At 42.5% G+C, this 14931-nt stretch overlaps 1 protein-coding gene across 1 annotated transcript; it reads left to right on the plus strand.

Annotated features, from left to right (window-relative positions):
- Positions 1 to 8067: 8067 nt before the first annotated feature.
- Positions 8068 to 9655, plus strand: LOC118368753 (histone H2A.Z). The gene is made up of 5 exons (XM_035753118.2): positions 8068 to 8227; positions 8511 to 8588; positions 8877 to 8990; positions 9122 to 9251; positions 9351 to 9655. The coding sequence occupies exons 1-5, from the start codon at positions 8225 to 8227 to the stop codon at positions 9410 to 9412; spliced, it is 387 nt and encodes a 128-aa protein (XP_035609011.1). The 5' UTR covers positions 8068 to 8224; the 3' UTR covers positions 9413 to 9655.
- Positions 9656 to 14931: the final 5276 nt, after the last annotated feature.

The following is a 14931-nucleotide window of genomic DNA, read 5'->3' on the forward strand; positions in this document are numbered from 1 at the left end:
CATCAGCTGTTCCGGACGACAGTGTGAACACGCTCTCTGCAGCTGATGTGAGTAAGACCTTTAAACAGGTCAACATTCACAAGGCCACTGGGCCAGACAGACTACCAAGACGTGTACTCCAAGCATGCGCTGACCAACTGGCAAGTATCTTCACTGACATTTTAAACCTCTCCCTATCTGAGTCAGTAATACCAACATGTTTCAAGCAGACCGCCATAGTCCCTGTGCCCAAGAACACTAAATGCCTAAATGACTACAGACCCGTAGCACTCACATCTGCAGCCATGAAATGCTTTGAAATGCTGGTCATGTCTCACATCAACACCATTATCCAAGAAACCTTAGACCCACTCCAAATTGCAACAGATCCACAGATGATGCAATCTCTATTGCACTCCACACTTCCCTTTCCCACCTGAACAAAAGGAACACCTATGTGAGAATGCTATTCATTGATTATAGCTCAGCGTTCAACACCATAGTGCCCTCAAAACTCATCACTAAGCTAAGGACCCTAGGACTAAACACCTCCCTCTGCAACTGGATCCTGGACTTCCTGACGGGCCGCCCCCAGGTGGTGAGAGTAGGTAACAACACATCCGCCACGCTGTTCCTCAACACGGGGCCCCTCAGGGGTGCGTGCTCAGTCCCCTCCTGTACTCCCTGTTCACTCATGACTGCACGGCCAGGCATGTCTCCAACATCATCATTAAGTTTGCTGATGACACAATAGTGTCATCGAAAACGATGAGACAGCCTATAGCGAGGAGGTCAGAGACCTGACCGTGTGGTGCAAGGACAATAACCTCTCCCTCAACGTCCCTCAATGTGATCAAGACAAAGGAGATGATTGTGGTCTACAGGAAAAGGAGGACCGAGCACACCCCCATTCTCATCGACAGGGGCTGTAGTGGAGCAGGTTGAGAGCTTCGAGTTCCTTGGTGTCCAACAAACTAACATGGTCCAAGCCCACCAAGACCGACGTGAAGAGGGCACGACAAAACGTATCCCCCCTCAGGAGTGAAAATATTTGGCATGGGTCCTCAGATCCTCAAAAGGTTTTACAGCTACACGATTGAGAGCATCCTGATGGGTTGCATCACTGCCTGGTATGTCAACTGCTCGGCCTCCAACCACAAGGCACTACAGAGGGTAATGCGTACGGCCCAGTACATCGCCGGAGACAGGCTTCCTGCCATTCAGGACCTCTATACCAGGCGGTGTCAGAGGAAGGACCAAAACATGGCCAAAGACTCCAGCCACCCAAGTCATAGACTGTTCTCTCTGCCTCCGCACGGCAAGCGGTACCGGAGCACCAAGTCTAGGAAGCTGTTTGGAGACTTCTAAACAGCTTCTACCCCCAAGCCATAATACTCCTGAACAGTTAATCAAATGGCTACCCATACTATTTGCATTGCCCCCCCCACACACACACACACACACTGCTGCTACTCTCTGTTATTATCTATGCATAGCCACTTTAATAACTCTACCTACATGTACATAATTACCTCAATTACCTCGACACCGGTGTCCCCTCACGTTGACACATTGACTCTGTACCGGTATCCCCTGTTATTTACTGCTGCTCTTTAAATATTTGTTATTCTTATCTCTTACTTTTTGGGGGGGATTTTCTCAAAACTGCATTGTTGGTTAAGGTCTTGTAAGTAAGCATTTCACTGTAAGGTTATATTCGGCAAATGTGACAATTACAATACAATTAGATTTGATTTGATTTGGTTACGGGCTTGTAAGTAAGAGTTTCACGCTAAGGTCTACACTTGTACATGTGACAAATAATGTTTACTTTGATTTGGTTTCAAACAATAATCCCTTCCACTGTTTTGCTAAAAAGCTGAGGGATGAGGCTGGAGAAATGTAAATACTCTCAAATTCATAGACTATGGGTGCAAGGATTGACCATCCATGATCTCAAAATGATCGTATTAAGCATTTTTTGAGGCTAAACAGAGTTTGTTTACATTTGCTTTGTTCACAAACATTGGAATAAAACAGGTTTATATGTTGGGTTCTGATTGCATACAAAAGTTGAACTAAGCTCATGAGAGATTTATCAGGTGTTTTCCCCCCAAATCAATGGGTACTTATCATTCACGTATTAAGTCTAAAAATGGATGGACAGCGCATTCGGAAAGTATTCAGACATCTTGACTTTTTCTACATTTTGTTACGTTACAGCCTTATTCTAACATGTATTGAATCATTTTTTCCCCATCATCAATCTAAACACAATACCCCATAATGACAAAGCAAAAACATGTTTTTGACAATTTAGAAAATGTATTAAAAATAAAAAACTGAAATATGACATTTACATAACTATTCCAACCCTTTACTCAGTACTTTGTTGAAGCACCTTTGGCAGCGATTACAGCCTCAAGTCTTCTTGGGTATGACGCTACAAGCTTGGCACACCTGTATTTGGGGAGTTTCTGTGTGGAAGGTGTACTGTTGGAAGGTGAACCTTCACCTCAGTCTAAGGTCCTGGGCGCTCAGGAAAAGGTTTTCATCAACGATCTCTCTGTACTTTTCTGTTTATCTTTCCCTCAATCCTGACTAGTCTCCCAGTCCCTGCCACTGAAAAGCATCCCCACAGCATCCCCACAGCATGATGCTGCATGTCCTTCTGTAGCTCAGTTGGTAGAGCATGGCGCTTGTAACGCCAGGGTAGTGGGTTCGATCCCCGGGACCACCCATACGTAGAATGTATGCACACATGACTGTAAGTCGCTTTGGATAAAAGCGTCTGATAAATGGCATATATTATTATTATTATATGCTGGCACCACCATGCTTCACTGTAGGGATGGTGCCAGGTTTCCTCCAGACGTGACGCTTGGCATTCAGGCCAAAGAGTTCAATCTTGGTTTCATAAGACCAGAGAATCTTGTTTCTCATGGTATGAGAGTCCTTTAGGTGCCTTCTGGCAAACTCCAAGCGGGCTGTCATGTGCCTTTTACTGAGGACTGGCTTCTGTGTGGCCACTCTACCATAAAGGCCTGATTGGTGGAGTGCTGCAGGCATGGTTGTCCTTCTGGAAGGTTCTCCCATCTCCACAGAGGAACTCTGGAGCTCTGTCAGAATAACCATTGGTTTCTTGGTCACCTCCCTGACCAAGGCCCTTCTCTCCCGATTGTTCAGTATGGACGGGCAGCCAGCTCTAGGAAGAGTCTTGGTGGTTCCAAACTTCTTCCATTTAAGAATGATGGAGGCCACTGTGTTCTTGGGGACCTTCAATGCTGCAAAAAAAACGGGTACCCTTCCCCAGATCTGTGCCTCGACACAGTCCTGTCTTGGAGCTCAAACGACAATTCCTTCGATATCTTGGATTGTTTTTTTGCTCTGACATGCACTGTCAACTGTGGGACCTTATATAGACAGGTGTGTGCCTTTATTTATTTTTATTTGTAGACATTTCAAAAAAACTGTTTTCGCTTTGTCATAATGGGGTATTGTGTTTAGATTGATGAGGAAAATAATTAATTTAATACATTTTGGAATAAGGTTGTAACGTAACAAATGTGGGAAAAGGGAAGGGGTCTGAATACTTTCCGAATTCACTGTAGCAACTGCAGATTGCCATTTTAAGATGATATATGAACTGACTGTAACATAAGTCTTTTGTGTTCCTTTATTAACAATGTTGCTGTGCCACAGTTTTTTTTAAACAACGTTTCAAGATTGCTTATTTCACCGAAACAGGTATTCCCACCATGTCTTAAGTTTATGCATTTTACCAATGTTGGCAAGACCGGCTTCATGGAAGGAGTGGGTCCACTTTCCTTTCTCCCGGAGGGAACTCAGCGTGCCCGGGCGCTTTGCTGCACAGTCCCAATGGAGCCGGGTCAGAGAGCTTTTGCCTAACAGAAATAAACAGGCTGATGGTTGAACGGATGCGTTTGGCCGTTGCTACACAATACCTTCCTTACCTAACGACGGCAGCTATTGGCATCAGAGCCATTATGTGGTTAGGGTGCAAAATGGGTAGCTATTCAAACCCTGTTCAGAGGTGTGCAGGCAGTTCCCAATAGTCCCAACGCCCTCCCCTGTCTGTCACAACCAGTGGCTTATTTGAAGTGTATGCGCCTAGGACATTGGTGCATTACTGCATTACAATGATCGGAGGAATGGTTGAATGCCTGATCGTTGGAGAGTGCATGAGAAACTATAGGTATCTCTTTTAGTATACCATAACTTCATTTACATTACATTTGAGTCATTTCGCAGATGCTCTTATCCAGAGCGACTTACAGTTTGTGTATTCATCTTAAGATAGCTAGGTGGGCTAACCACATTACACAGTCATAGTAAGTACATTTTTCCACAATAAAGTAGATATCAGCAGAGCTAGTAAATCAGCTTAACCTATTTTAGGCTTAGCTACTAACACAATTTTAACCCCAAACCCTACATTCAACTTGCCAATGGCCTAGTTTTTCATAGAAAGGATGGGATCTTTTGCCATCAACATTCCCTTTATTTGAGATATGCATGGTTGAGAAATTGCTATTTAAATGGATATCATGTAGCCCTCTGTAGACCGTTATCCTCTCAGTTGCCCTATTTCAGTTGACTGTCTGTATGGTAATTAATCGTGATTTTTTTCCCTCAAGAAATCAATTGAATATCACGGAATCATAATCCCATTTTTGTTTCATAATGCCATTTTTCACACGGCATTCATTTGAAGAAACTTGAACATGCAGATATTTGTTATATTTTATATTTTGATTTAGATGCACTATTGTAAAGTGGCTGTTCCACTGGATGTCATAAGGTGAATGCACCAATTTGTAAGTCGCTCTGGATAAGAGCGTCTGCTAAATGACTTAAATGTAAATGTAAATATTTGGTTGATTATGAACAAAACATTTGTAGCTATTTAATTTCAATAAAATTGTTCGGTCCACACACAGAAGAAACAGATGTTATGTGATTCTCTATAAAGTTTGCTCATTTCAAATAAACCTCTCCATTTTCGGAGGATGCCGCTTTTAAAACACTCTGTTCTTTTGAGCTTTGATTCCGAGTCTTTACCTGACAAAGTAATGTTAGTATATACAGTGGGCTCCAAAATTATTGCCGACCCTGACAGGCAATGCACAAACATTACTTAAAAAAATATAAACAATATAATTATAGAGAGAAATACCAATATGTGAGAAATACTGTACCTTATTAATATTTCAATGGAACCCACCAAAATCATAAAATTATTTAATACAAAATACATTTCACCAAAATCAAGGTTTCATAATTATTGGCACTCCTCATTTAGTACTCCTCATTTAGTACTTAGTGCCACCACCTCTGGCAAGGATAACAGCATTGTCTTTTCCTGTAATGTTTGACAAGGTTAAGGAACACATTTGGAAGCATTTTGGACCATTTCTCCATGCAGATCCTTTCAAGATCCTTCACATTCTTGGGTTTGTGCTTATCAACAGCCCTCTTCCATTCAGCCCACAGGTTTTCCATTGGATTTAGGTCCAGTGACTGAGATGGCCATGGCAGAACATTGATTTTGTTGTCACGGAACCATTTCTGTGTGGATCTTGAGGTATGTTTTGGGTCATTGTCTTGTTGGAGAGTCCACATACGGCCAAGTCCCAGCCTTCTGACAGAGGCAACCAGATTGTCAGCCAAAATTGCCTGGTACTTGGTGGAATTCATTATGCCATCAATCTTAACCAGTGCCTATGGATCTCTGGAATTAAAACAGCCCCAAAACATCACTGACCCACCACCATATTTCACCGTGAGTATGAGGTGCCTCTTCTTGTATGCATCTCTGTTTCAACGCCAATCATGCCGGTGCTGTATCTGACCAAAATGTTCAATTTTGGTCTCATCTGACCAGAGCACCTTCTTCCAATCATAATTTAAATGACCTTTGGCAAACTCCAATCGCTTGCATCTGTGTCTTGGGGTCATTAAGGGCTTTCTTCTGGCAACCCTTCCAAAGAACCTGTGGATGTGGAGGTGGCGTCTGATGGTGCTTTTTGAAACCTGGTGACCCCAAGACGCCACCAAGGCCTGCAAATCTTTCACAGTGATTATTTGGGATTTTGTTGCTTCTCTAACGATCCTCCTCCCTATGCTGGGGGGCAAAATGAATTTGTGTTCTCCACCCGTGAGGTTTTCAACTGTTTTCAACATATCTTTTGAATTTTTAAAATAATTGCCCTGACAGTGCTCAGTGGTATCATTTGTGGATCTTCTTGTAGCCATTACCAGATTAATTTTGAACTGCCAGTTCTTCTCTTCATGGATATTGTTACCTAATTGTTATACCCTAGTGAAAAAGGAAGTGATGTAATGGCTCAATATAGTTCCTTAACACTTAAATAATAACATCTAATTTTGGTAGATGTTATTTACAATAATATTTAAGGGTGCCATTCATTGTGAAACCCTGATTTGGAGGACATTGATTGATTGATTTTTTTACCCCTTTTTACCCCTCTTTTTTTTACTCCCTTTGTTAGTGGTCTTGTCTCATCGCTACAACTCCCGTACGGGCTCGGGAGAGACGAAGGTCGAGAGCCATGAGTCCTCCGAAACTCAACCCAACCAAGCCGCACTGCTTCTTAACACAGCGCGCATCCAACCCGGTCAGCGTGCACTGTGCCCGGCCCACTATAGAAGTCACTGTGCACGATGAGACAAGGATATCCCTACCGGCCAAACCTGGACGACGCTAGGCCAATTATGCGTCGCCCCATGGAACCCAGAGTCTCTGGTGGCACAGCTAGCACTGCAATGCAGTGCCTTAGACCACTGCGCCACCCAAGAGGCCCCGGACATTGATTTTCAATTAAATCAATAAATGATTTTGTGGGGTTCCATTGAAACATTAATAAAGTACAGTATTTTTCACATGTTGGTATTTTGAGTTTATCTCTATAATTATATGGTTTATATTTTTTAAAGTATTGTTTGTGCATTGCCAGTCAGGGGCGCCTGTAATTTTGGAGCCCACTGTATGAGTTATGCTGTTATAGAGCTTTTGCGCCGAATACACTGCGGTGTTAAAGATGTCACGTTTATGGGCATGTTGCAGCAGTGTGTAGGAGGGAGAATCCAAAATGTGGGAAGTGTGCAGGAGGACATAGGACAGAGGAATGTGTAGTTTTGGTGGAAAAATGTGTGTGTGTGTCAACTGTAGTGGTGCCCATGTTGTTGGGGATCAGAGGTGTCCTGTGTGAGAGAGGTAGCTTGAGGTGGCCATGGTCAGAGTAGTGCAGAAGATGTCATATGCTGAGGCAGTGAAGAAAGTAGAGGAGGGTGGATCATGAGTGAGGGATTCTGAGAGGATCCCTGTGAATAGTAGATCTGTGCCAGAGCAGATGGATAGGCCAATAAGTGATATATGTTAAAGTAAGGTTAGCTTCTTAGCGCTCATGAATGGTTTTTTAACTGTTTCACGGAGATGGAACGTATGTCACAGAAAATAGATTTTGTGGTGGCAGCTGCAGAGAAGTACTTGGGGGTACGAGATTTGAATTCAGAAGAATTACATGGTGTATATTATATTGTGTGTTGAGTGGTAGTGCCCTGTGTTGGCAGGGGGTAAGATCTGATAGGGTGTGGAATAAGGTGTTGGGATTTATTGAGTGTAGGTTTAGTTGGTAGGGTAATATTCGTATTTTTATGACATTTTTCCCTATGCCCGTTTTGTAACACAAACTGTAATGGATGTATACTATAGTTCAGTTGGGGGCGATAATGCAACACATTGGATGCAAACCGCGATTAAACCTCACCGAAGAAGAAGAAGAAGAAGAAGAAGAAGAACAAGAACAAGAACAGAACAAGAACAAGCTGTAACTTTCAAAAACTTGGCCTTTATTGGTTGACCTGTCACGATCTATTGCCTATTTGTTTTTTTCTCATGAAATTATTAGGATTATTATAATAACGTAAATTGAGAATTAAATAGAAACGACATTATCCAACGTCCAGTGAGGAATGACGTGTCACATTTTCCCGCACATTGAGCACTTTTGCATTGTGATTGGTTAAGCGCTATGCCAAAAAATGAATTCGAGAGTTGATTGGCTGACTTCCTCCATGCAAAGTCCCGGATCAAGCTCCCCTTCATAAATGCATGGCAATCTGATGCGGAACTAGTTGTTCAAACTAGACAAGTGCTCGCCGAGGATCTGTGCAGCTGCAAATAGCCAGGACATCATATAAAATGGTATATATATTTTTTTAAACTCTTCGATGCTAAATCCATCACTTTATTCAACGGGTTTACCGTGAGAATTAGCACGTATTTGTGTTAGCTAGCAAAGGTAATATTATTTAGCTAACGTTGGCTAGCTAGCTGACATTAGCTATTTGAATCCCTTGGCATTGGCTGGTTATAATCAAAACGCCAACACGCGCTGTAGAATAAACAGGCTAATTACACACACTGCTGTCTTGCAGCAATTGTTTAATACATAAAATAACCCATACCTTAAAACTGTATATTTCAGGCTGGTGGGAAGGCAGGAAAAGACTCCGGAAAGACGAAGACAAAGGCCATTTCGCGCTCACAGAGGGCGGGTTTGCAGGTGAGTGCGTTCATTTATTGCTTGCTAGCGCCAATGATAAAACGTGTGGTAATGCAGGCGAAATGTGTTAATTTGTAAACGATTTAACCATCTAACTAATATCGTGGCGGTGAATCTATAACCATTCACAATTACACCATTTTCGAAAGATTACAGAATGTTCGTAACCTGTTAACAAACTGCCAAGTAGGGTGGGGAGTCGCGCACGCCTTCAGTGTAATTGGCTCGCAACTTACTGATGGCTAGGTGGGTAAATAAATGCTTAACGTTTCCCGTCCTGTTTTTCAGTTCCCAGTGGGTCGTATTCACAGACATCTGAAATCCAGAACAACGAGCCATGGTCGAGTTGGCGCGACTGCAGCTGTCTACAGCGCGGCTATTCTTGAATACCTAACTGCTGAGGTAACGCATGTTCAAAACACTCACTTTCATTCTGTTGCGGTTTATGTATGGCACACAACCATGCAGTACCATGTATGCAATCGCAGTTCACTCGAGTCAGTGATATTGACCTGCAAGCTCTTGAACTTCAGGTTCTGGAGCTGGCAGGAAACGCTTCAAAGGATCTGAAGGTCAAGCGTATCACTCCACGTCACTTGCAACTGGCCATTAGAGGCGATGAGGAGTTGGATTCTCTCATCAAAGCAACCATTGCTGGTGGTGGTAAGTGCAGCAGTTATTGTTTCCCACTGGTATTGCTATTGTACCATTTCCCTGTTTTATATTTCATGTTTGAATCCGCTGATTATTTCCCTCTTTCAGGTGTCATCCCTCATATCCATAAGTCACTGATTGGAAAGAAGGGACAGCAGAAGACTGTATAACCCAGCAAACAGTGGCATGGGGTCATCTCAGGACATTCTGCTTCAATGTTTTGCTTGGTAGAACTTTAAGACTTTTTAAATGTATTAACTTGCATCTACTCATCTGAGGAAAAGTGGCTTCAGAGAAGCTGGTTTTGATTTTTGGCTTTGTTGATGTGTGCTGTTTTTATTGTGTACATTTTGGCATACCAGTGGCATTTCCATGTTTGAAGTTGTATTTGAATAAAGCGCCACGGTATTGTGCATCTGTTCCTTGTTTGTCTTTTAGTGAGAATTTGTGCCCTATAAATCTGGTGTAGTCTACATGTCCCTAACTTGCAATGTGGGAAATACTATGATTGCATCACCAACCATGTTTATTTCATGTATGTTAACTTTTCCAGCTCCTTTGTAGGTGACTATGACCAGGATTGTGTGGACAGATGCATGTTTGTGTGCTGGCACAACCTTGAGTAACATCAAATGCCATGATTTTTTTGCTCAAGTGCACCCCCTGAGGTAAGTTTCATAGCCCATTGGTGGGCAATGGGCTACTTGTGGCTTGGATCTGAGCCCATGCCATTCTTCAATGTCTGAATCTTGATGGGACCATTTATAAATTAGATATACTTTGTCTAAACTTCTGTTTCTGGCCTGCAAATTGCTTTTGACAAACGGTGGTAAATCTGCAGCCCTTCAATGAATATTTAAACCTTGTGGCCCTCTAGCTGACATAATTCCCATCCTGATGTAGCCTCTGTCCAGGTGTTCCTAAGGGAGAAATTGTATGGGTGTGAGATTGGCATGCTTCAGACAGTTGGAGCCTGTCGCTGCATCAGAGACGATCAAAGGTACCTTGCGGGAAATACTTTCTTGGTGGGCCTTCACACAGTAGAAATATTGCTGCTGTGAATGGCAAATGCGTAAAAGGAGCTTTCACTTTGAATATAAAACTCGTCAGTGGGATTTTAGTCTTTAACATGACTCCCTAATAAAATGACAGCACATTTGTGCCCCTGTCTACATACTTTTGTTCTGCTTTTGATACATTGCATCAAACGATCTACATGTTTTCTCAGTGGGTGTGTATCTAATTGTAAATGTTTAACTGAAAAGGTTCAGGTAAATTATGCTCAATGTCTTCTATTTTGTCCACAAGGGGTCACTTGCACCATGGAATATGTGACAGCACTACCAACATTCAGCCGCCGGATGAATTTTTTTCTTAATCCTTTGAGGAGTAACACTTTATTAATGACTATAGATTTTCAGTAGGTTATGACAGGGCTGAGAGTGGTAACTAGACCGGTGTGCGTGCGGTATGACAAAGGCAGGCGTTTGGCTTGAGTGCCGACATTTCTCACCAAGTTACTCGCCTGAGATACTGTTTGGAGATATGTTGGCAGAAGGGAATACGGTTGTTAATAATTGTTAGATTGGTTATAAACATGCACAATTTTAAAGTTCCAATTAGACTACTTCATAATGGATTATACAATTTATATAGATATATGGTGGCACCTCTCCATACACTGTCAAGAACTATATAAACTAAATCATATTGACCACCGACCTCTTTCACCAACATGGATTGTAATTACTAGGAACCAAACAGAAGCAAATTTAATGAAACGGGGAGGGACCTACTCAATAGAAATCTGTTTTTCGTTGCTACGATATTGACTAATGAATAAACCCGGCTAATTTGAGAGTGGTTACAGCAATGTCCATTGGCATTCTTTCTGTTCTTGATTGATAAGAAACTTGGTTAACTTGAACATGCTCAAACAAGGAGATCATTTGTAGGGTCCATCTCATTGCACCTGTTGGCAGGGTTGGTAAGGTTACTTTATAAATGTAATTAGTTAGGTACTAGTCACCGTTCAAATGTAATGTAACTTTTGGTTTACACATACTCAGTAACATAATCGTATTCCTTTCCTTTACTCTTGGATTACTTTCCCTTTAAGAGGCAGTAAATGAAGACAAAACGGATCCATCACATTTGGGGTGTCATCATAGTGGTCTCTGACTTGTGGTCAGACTCGCTCAGCTGGAACAAACACTTTTTTTCGATGCTGATTTTGTCATTGAGAAAACAAAGGTGTCAATGTATTTTTTAACCTTTCCGAATTTAAAAGTAATCCTAGAAGTAATGATCTATTTTTTTCAAAATAATTAATCTAATTACAATATTATTACAGTTACTGTTTAAAAAAAATCTGATTACAAAAAAACTCCCCAGCCCTGCCTGCCGAGCCGTTGATGGTATGGCAGCTCCTCTCATAGACACATCAGTGTGCCCTCCAGCACCCTGCACTTCAGGAAGGATTGCCTACAATCCTCCAGGTCTCAGAGTTTCAACTGATTCATTAACAGCAATGAGTACAGACAGGCACCCTCATTTCTTTAAGGGCAAGCCAGGCAGCCTGGAAACAGCCGGGATCACTAGCGATATGATCATATATTTTCTTCTGTCAAGGCAGGAATAAGAAGAGTATGAGTTGGAGAGCTGTTTGTCAGCCTGTGGGCATGACAGCATGGCCTGTTGGCCCCATTATTCAGCCTGGTGAGATTGGTGAGGGTATAGATGAGGTGTTGATTGTCTAGTCTTACTAGTGGAGGCTGGTGGAGGCAGAAATAGGAAGGACAGGCTGATTAGCTTTACATATTTGCTGTTGAATAAAATGGCCAGATCAAAAGGTTAGTTCACAATCTCCCTGGGTCATCGAAGACCAAGTCCCATACTACACCTACACTGAGTAAGAAACATTTTACTGTGGTAAGTTAACGTTAGACCACTATAAGAACATTAAAGTATATTTACTCTTTTAAATAGATAATCCTCAATTGTCGTCTGATTGTCCTATTGATTGTTTATTTTGTATCCGTGATGAAAACTTGTTGGCTAATGAGTCTTTTCCCCGATCAAGACCATTCCAGTCCACACAGTTCACAAACCGAGAACCGGGCCAACAAAGCACCGTAGCACTGAACCATTAAGTCAATTCAGATGAGAAAGAAAGGGGTCTCTGCGTTCATTTGTTTTCAATTAGTGTCACTGTATTCCCTATATGGTGCACTACATTCCACCAGGGTCCATACAAAAAATTGTGCACCGAATATGGAATAGGGTGCCATTTGGGAGACACCTATTATGTTTCCCTACGCCCTGCTGGAAACTATCCCCCACATCTTGGGCCTTCAGAGAGGGACAGGGAGTATTTCAGGTTCATGACGCTTTCATGGAACATGCATATCAGCATGTCATCATGAGATTATGGGAATTTACTACTGACAATGGAGGAAAATGTTGCTGTGCAAGACAAAGTGTTTTCCTTTGAACTCTTATGAACCTTTGAATCCAGTATTACAGAACTGATATTAAATTATACTATATATTATATAGAATGTATTTATATAGTATATACAACATATTATACATTTTTAAACAGGAGTAATTGAATAGGTTAAGTAGACTTGCATTAGAGTTGAATAACCTTTTGTATTTTATTTTTTACATGTACTGTATGTTAGGCCGTTAATGTTTAAACTTCCTTACGCCATTACAGTTTTGTGACTACTTATCCTGGTGTTAAAGCTCATTGTTAATATTTTATAACTGACAAGATAATGCCACATAAACTGAATATATTTACTATCCACATGATTTTTTTTTTGCCTGCATAAATACCATATTATAAAATCTCCTTCCACATCACATCTTGAGGGAGCTATGTTTACCGGTTAGTAAAAAGCTATGTGTCGTTTGACAACAGTTGGGAAAGACAGTCAACAGGCATACTGAATTCACAATTTGTTTTTCTCTTCCTCTTTCATGTTCAACTCTTTGGTCTGTGTGGTGGCAGGTGGCTGGCTGGTAGCATTTGAATGCTGAGCAGGTCAGGTTCTACTGGTTTCAGTCTCCCTGGTACCACCAGCAGACTACACACTAAATCCAACTCACCAGAACAGACATACAGCAGTATTAGACAGCAGATCTGTAATCTGTTTTCAGAGGACAAGATTCCATTGAAAGTTGGAGTTCAATAGATTTGTCTAGTTTTTTCCCCTGTGTGTGTCTCTCCCTCCTTTCCTGTGGGGTTTTGTGGCAGGGCATTGTGTGTGTGTGTACATGTGTGTTTGTGAGGGAGAGTGTCTGCGGGCTCACACAGACTGGGGTGGGCTGCCAGGGGTCACGGCTCACTGGTCCTCCTAGAGAGAGAAAGAGAGACAGTGCCAAACCCCACCGAAATCAAAGACCAGGTCTAGGATTGGGACTCGTTCCAAAAATGCTGAACTCATTTGAAGGGATGGAGCAAGGTCTGGGGTTGGAAGAAGGTGGGAGGTGCCAGGAGGGGAGGGGGGAATAGAAACAATAATCAAACCCGGGGCGTCTGGGGACCCAGACGTTTGGGAACCCTTTATGCGTCCCTCGCCTGGTCCCCGTCTGTATGGAGACCTAGGGGGATCCCCCCTACCCCCTGCTGCGCTCCCCTGTTCTCCCCATCCTCTTTGATGTCTGCTTGCTTTTGTTCTTTACATAACTTGATCTGATTTTTGAAAAGCTAATTTGTATGCCGCTTTCGGGGCGACAGAGCAGCCACCCAGAATTCTACAGGAGAGCTGACAGCAAGGTCAACAAGATTGGCCACACAGAGAAAAAGAGCCGGGACACAACTAAGCTAAAGCATATGATAAATGCTTTTGAATTATTGTCACTGGGGGCAAATTTGATGACAATGGCAGATTAGTCTGGGTGGATGAAATCTCTTGGCAAATGGGAGGCGGGGATGCTTCGGTGGTCGCCATTCACTATCAATTTCCTCCCAGAAAATAGAAAGTGCATACTGGAATTACCTTTGACGTGGATTAGGTTCAACTATTTTTTAGTTTTTGCTTTGCATAAAAATGGATTTCATTCCCAAAGCACACAGTGCATAATTCCAAATAACCAATTGTAAGTCACTTTGTAAAACAGAAAACACAAATGAGCCTTCTCATTGGACACCTACAGGTAATCATCCTAAAAATGATTAGTCATTTCTTGTCACACCGAACGCAACTCTAGAGCCAGTGCAAACATGTGGATGCAAAGGAACACTTTTCTTTGTGATGTCAGCATTTAGGGGTCCTTTGTCGAGAACAGTCTGGAGCATGCCTTTGGGGAGAGAGGGAGGGAAGGGGGGGCTGAGACGGAGAGAAGGACGACAGGAGGGGGGAGACTTTTCATCAACCTTCAGCTTTAATGACTTCCTTTAGGTGCTTTTTGACTGCCTTCCAGAGGGGCAGCGGGAGGGAGGGAGCTTTCTCTCCAGACTTGGCCTCATGCCAAGATGACAATCAATGTCTCTGTGTGTCTACTGTGGGAGATTATTTCGGAGGTCTCTCCCCCACTGCCCCCCCCTCACCATTCCTCTCTTTTTTTATTGGAGGAAATGGTATTTGGAAGCTACAACAGGATGTCCCGTTGCTGGCTATGACTGAACTGTTTCAACCCCCCTCCGCATCCCTCGCTTCCTCATCCCTCCGTCCTCCCT

This window comes from Oncorhynchus keta, chromosome 35 (assembly GCF_023373465.1).
Source record: "Oncorhynchus keta strain PuntledgeMale-10-30-2019 chromosome 35, Oket_V2, whole genome shotgun sequence".
Taxonomy (NCBI): Eukaryota; Metazoa; Chordata; class Actinopteri; order Salmoniformes; family Salmonidae; genus Oncorhynchus; species Oncorhynchus keta.

Bases quoted from the DNA above. Each gene is read 5' to 3' on its own strand.
- LOC118368753 (XM_035753118.2), top strand. The intron at 8,589-8,876 runs GTGAGTGCGTTC...CCTGTTTTTCAG, and splicing joins CACAGAGGGCGGGTTTGCAG to TTCCCAGTGGGTCGTATTCA. The intron at 8,991-9,121 runs GTAACGCATGTT...CTTGAACTTCAG, and splicing joins TTGAATACCTAACTGCTGAG to GTTCTGGAGCTGGCAGGAAA.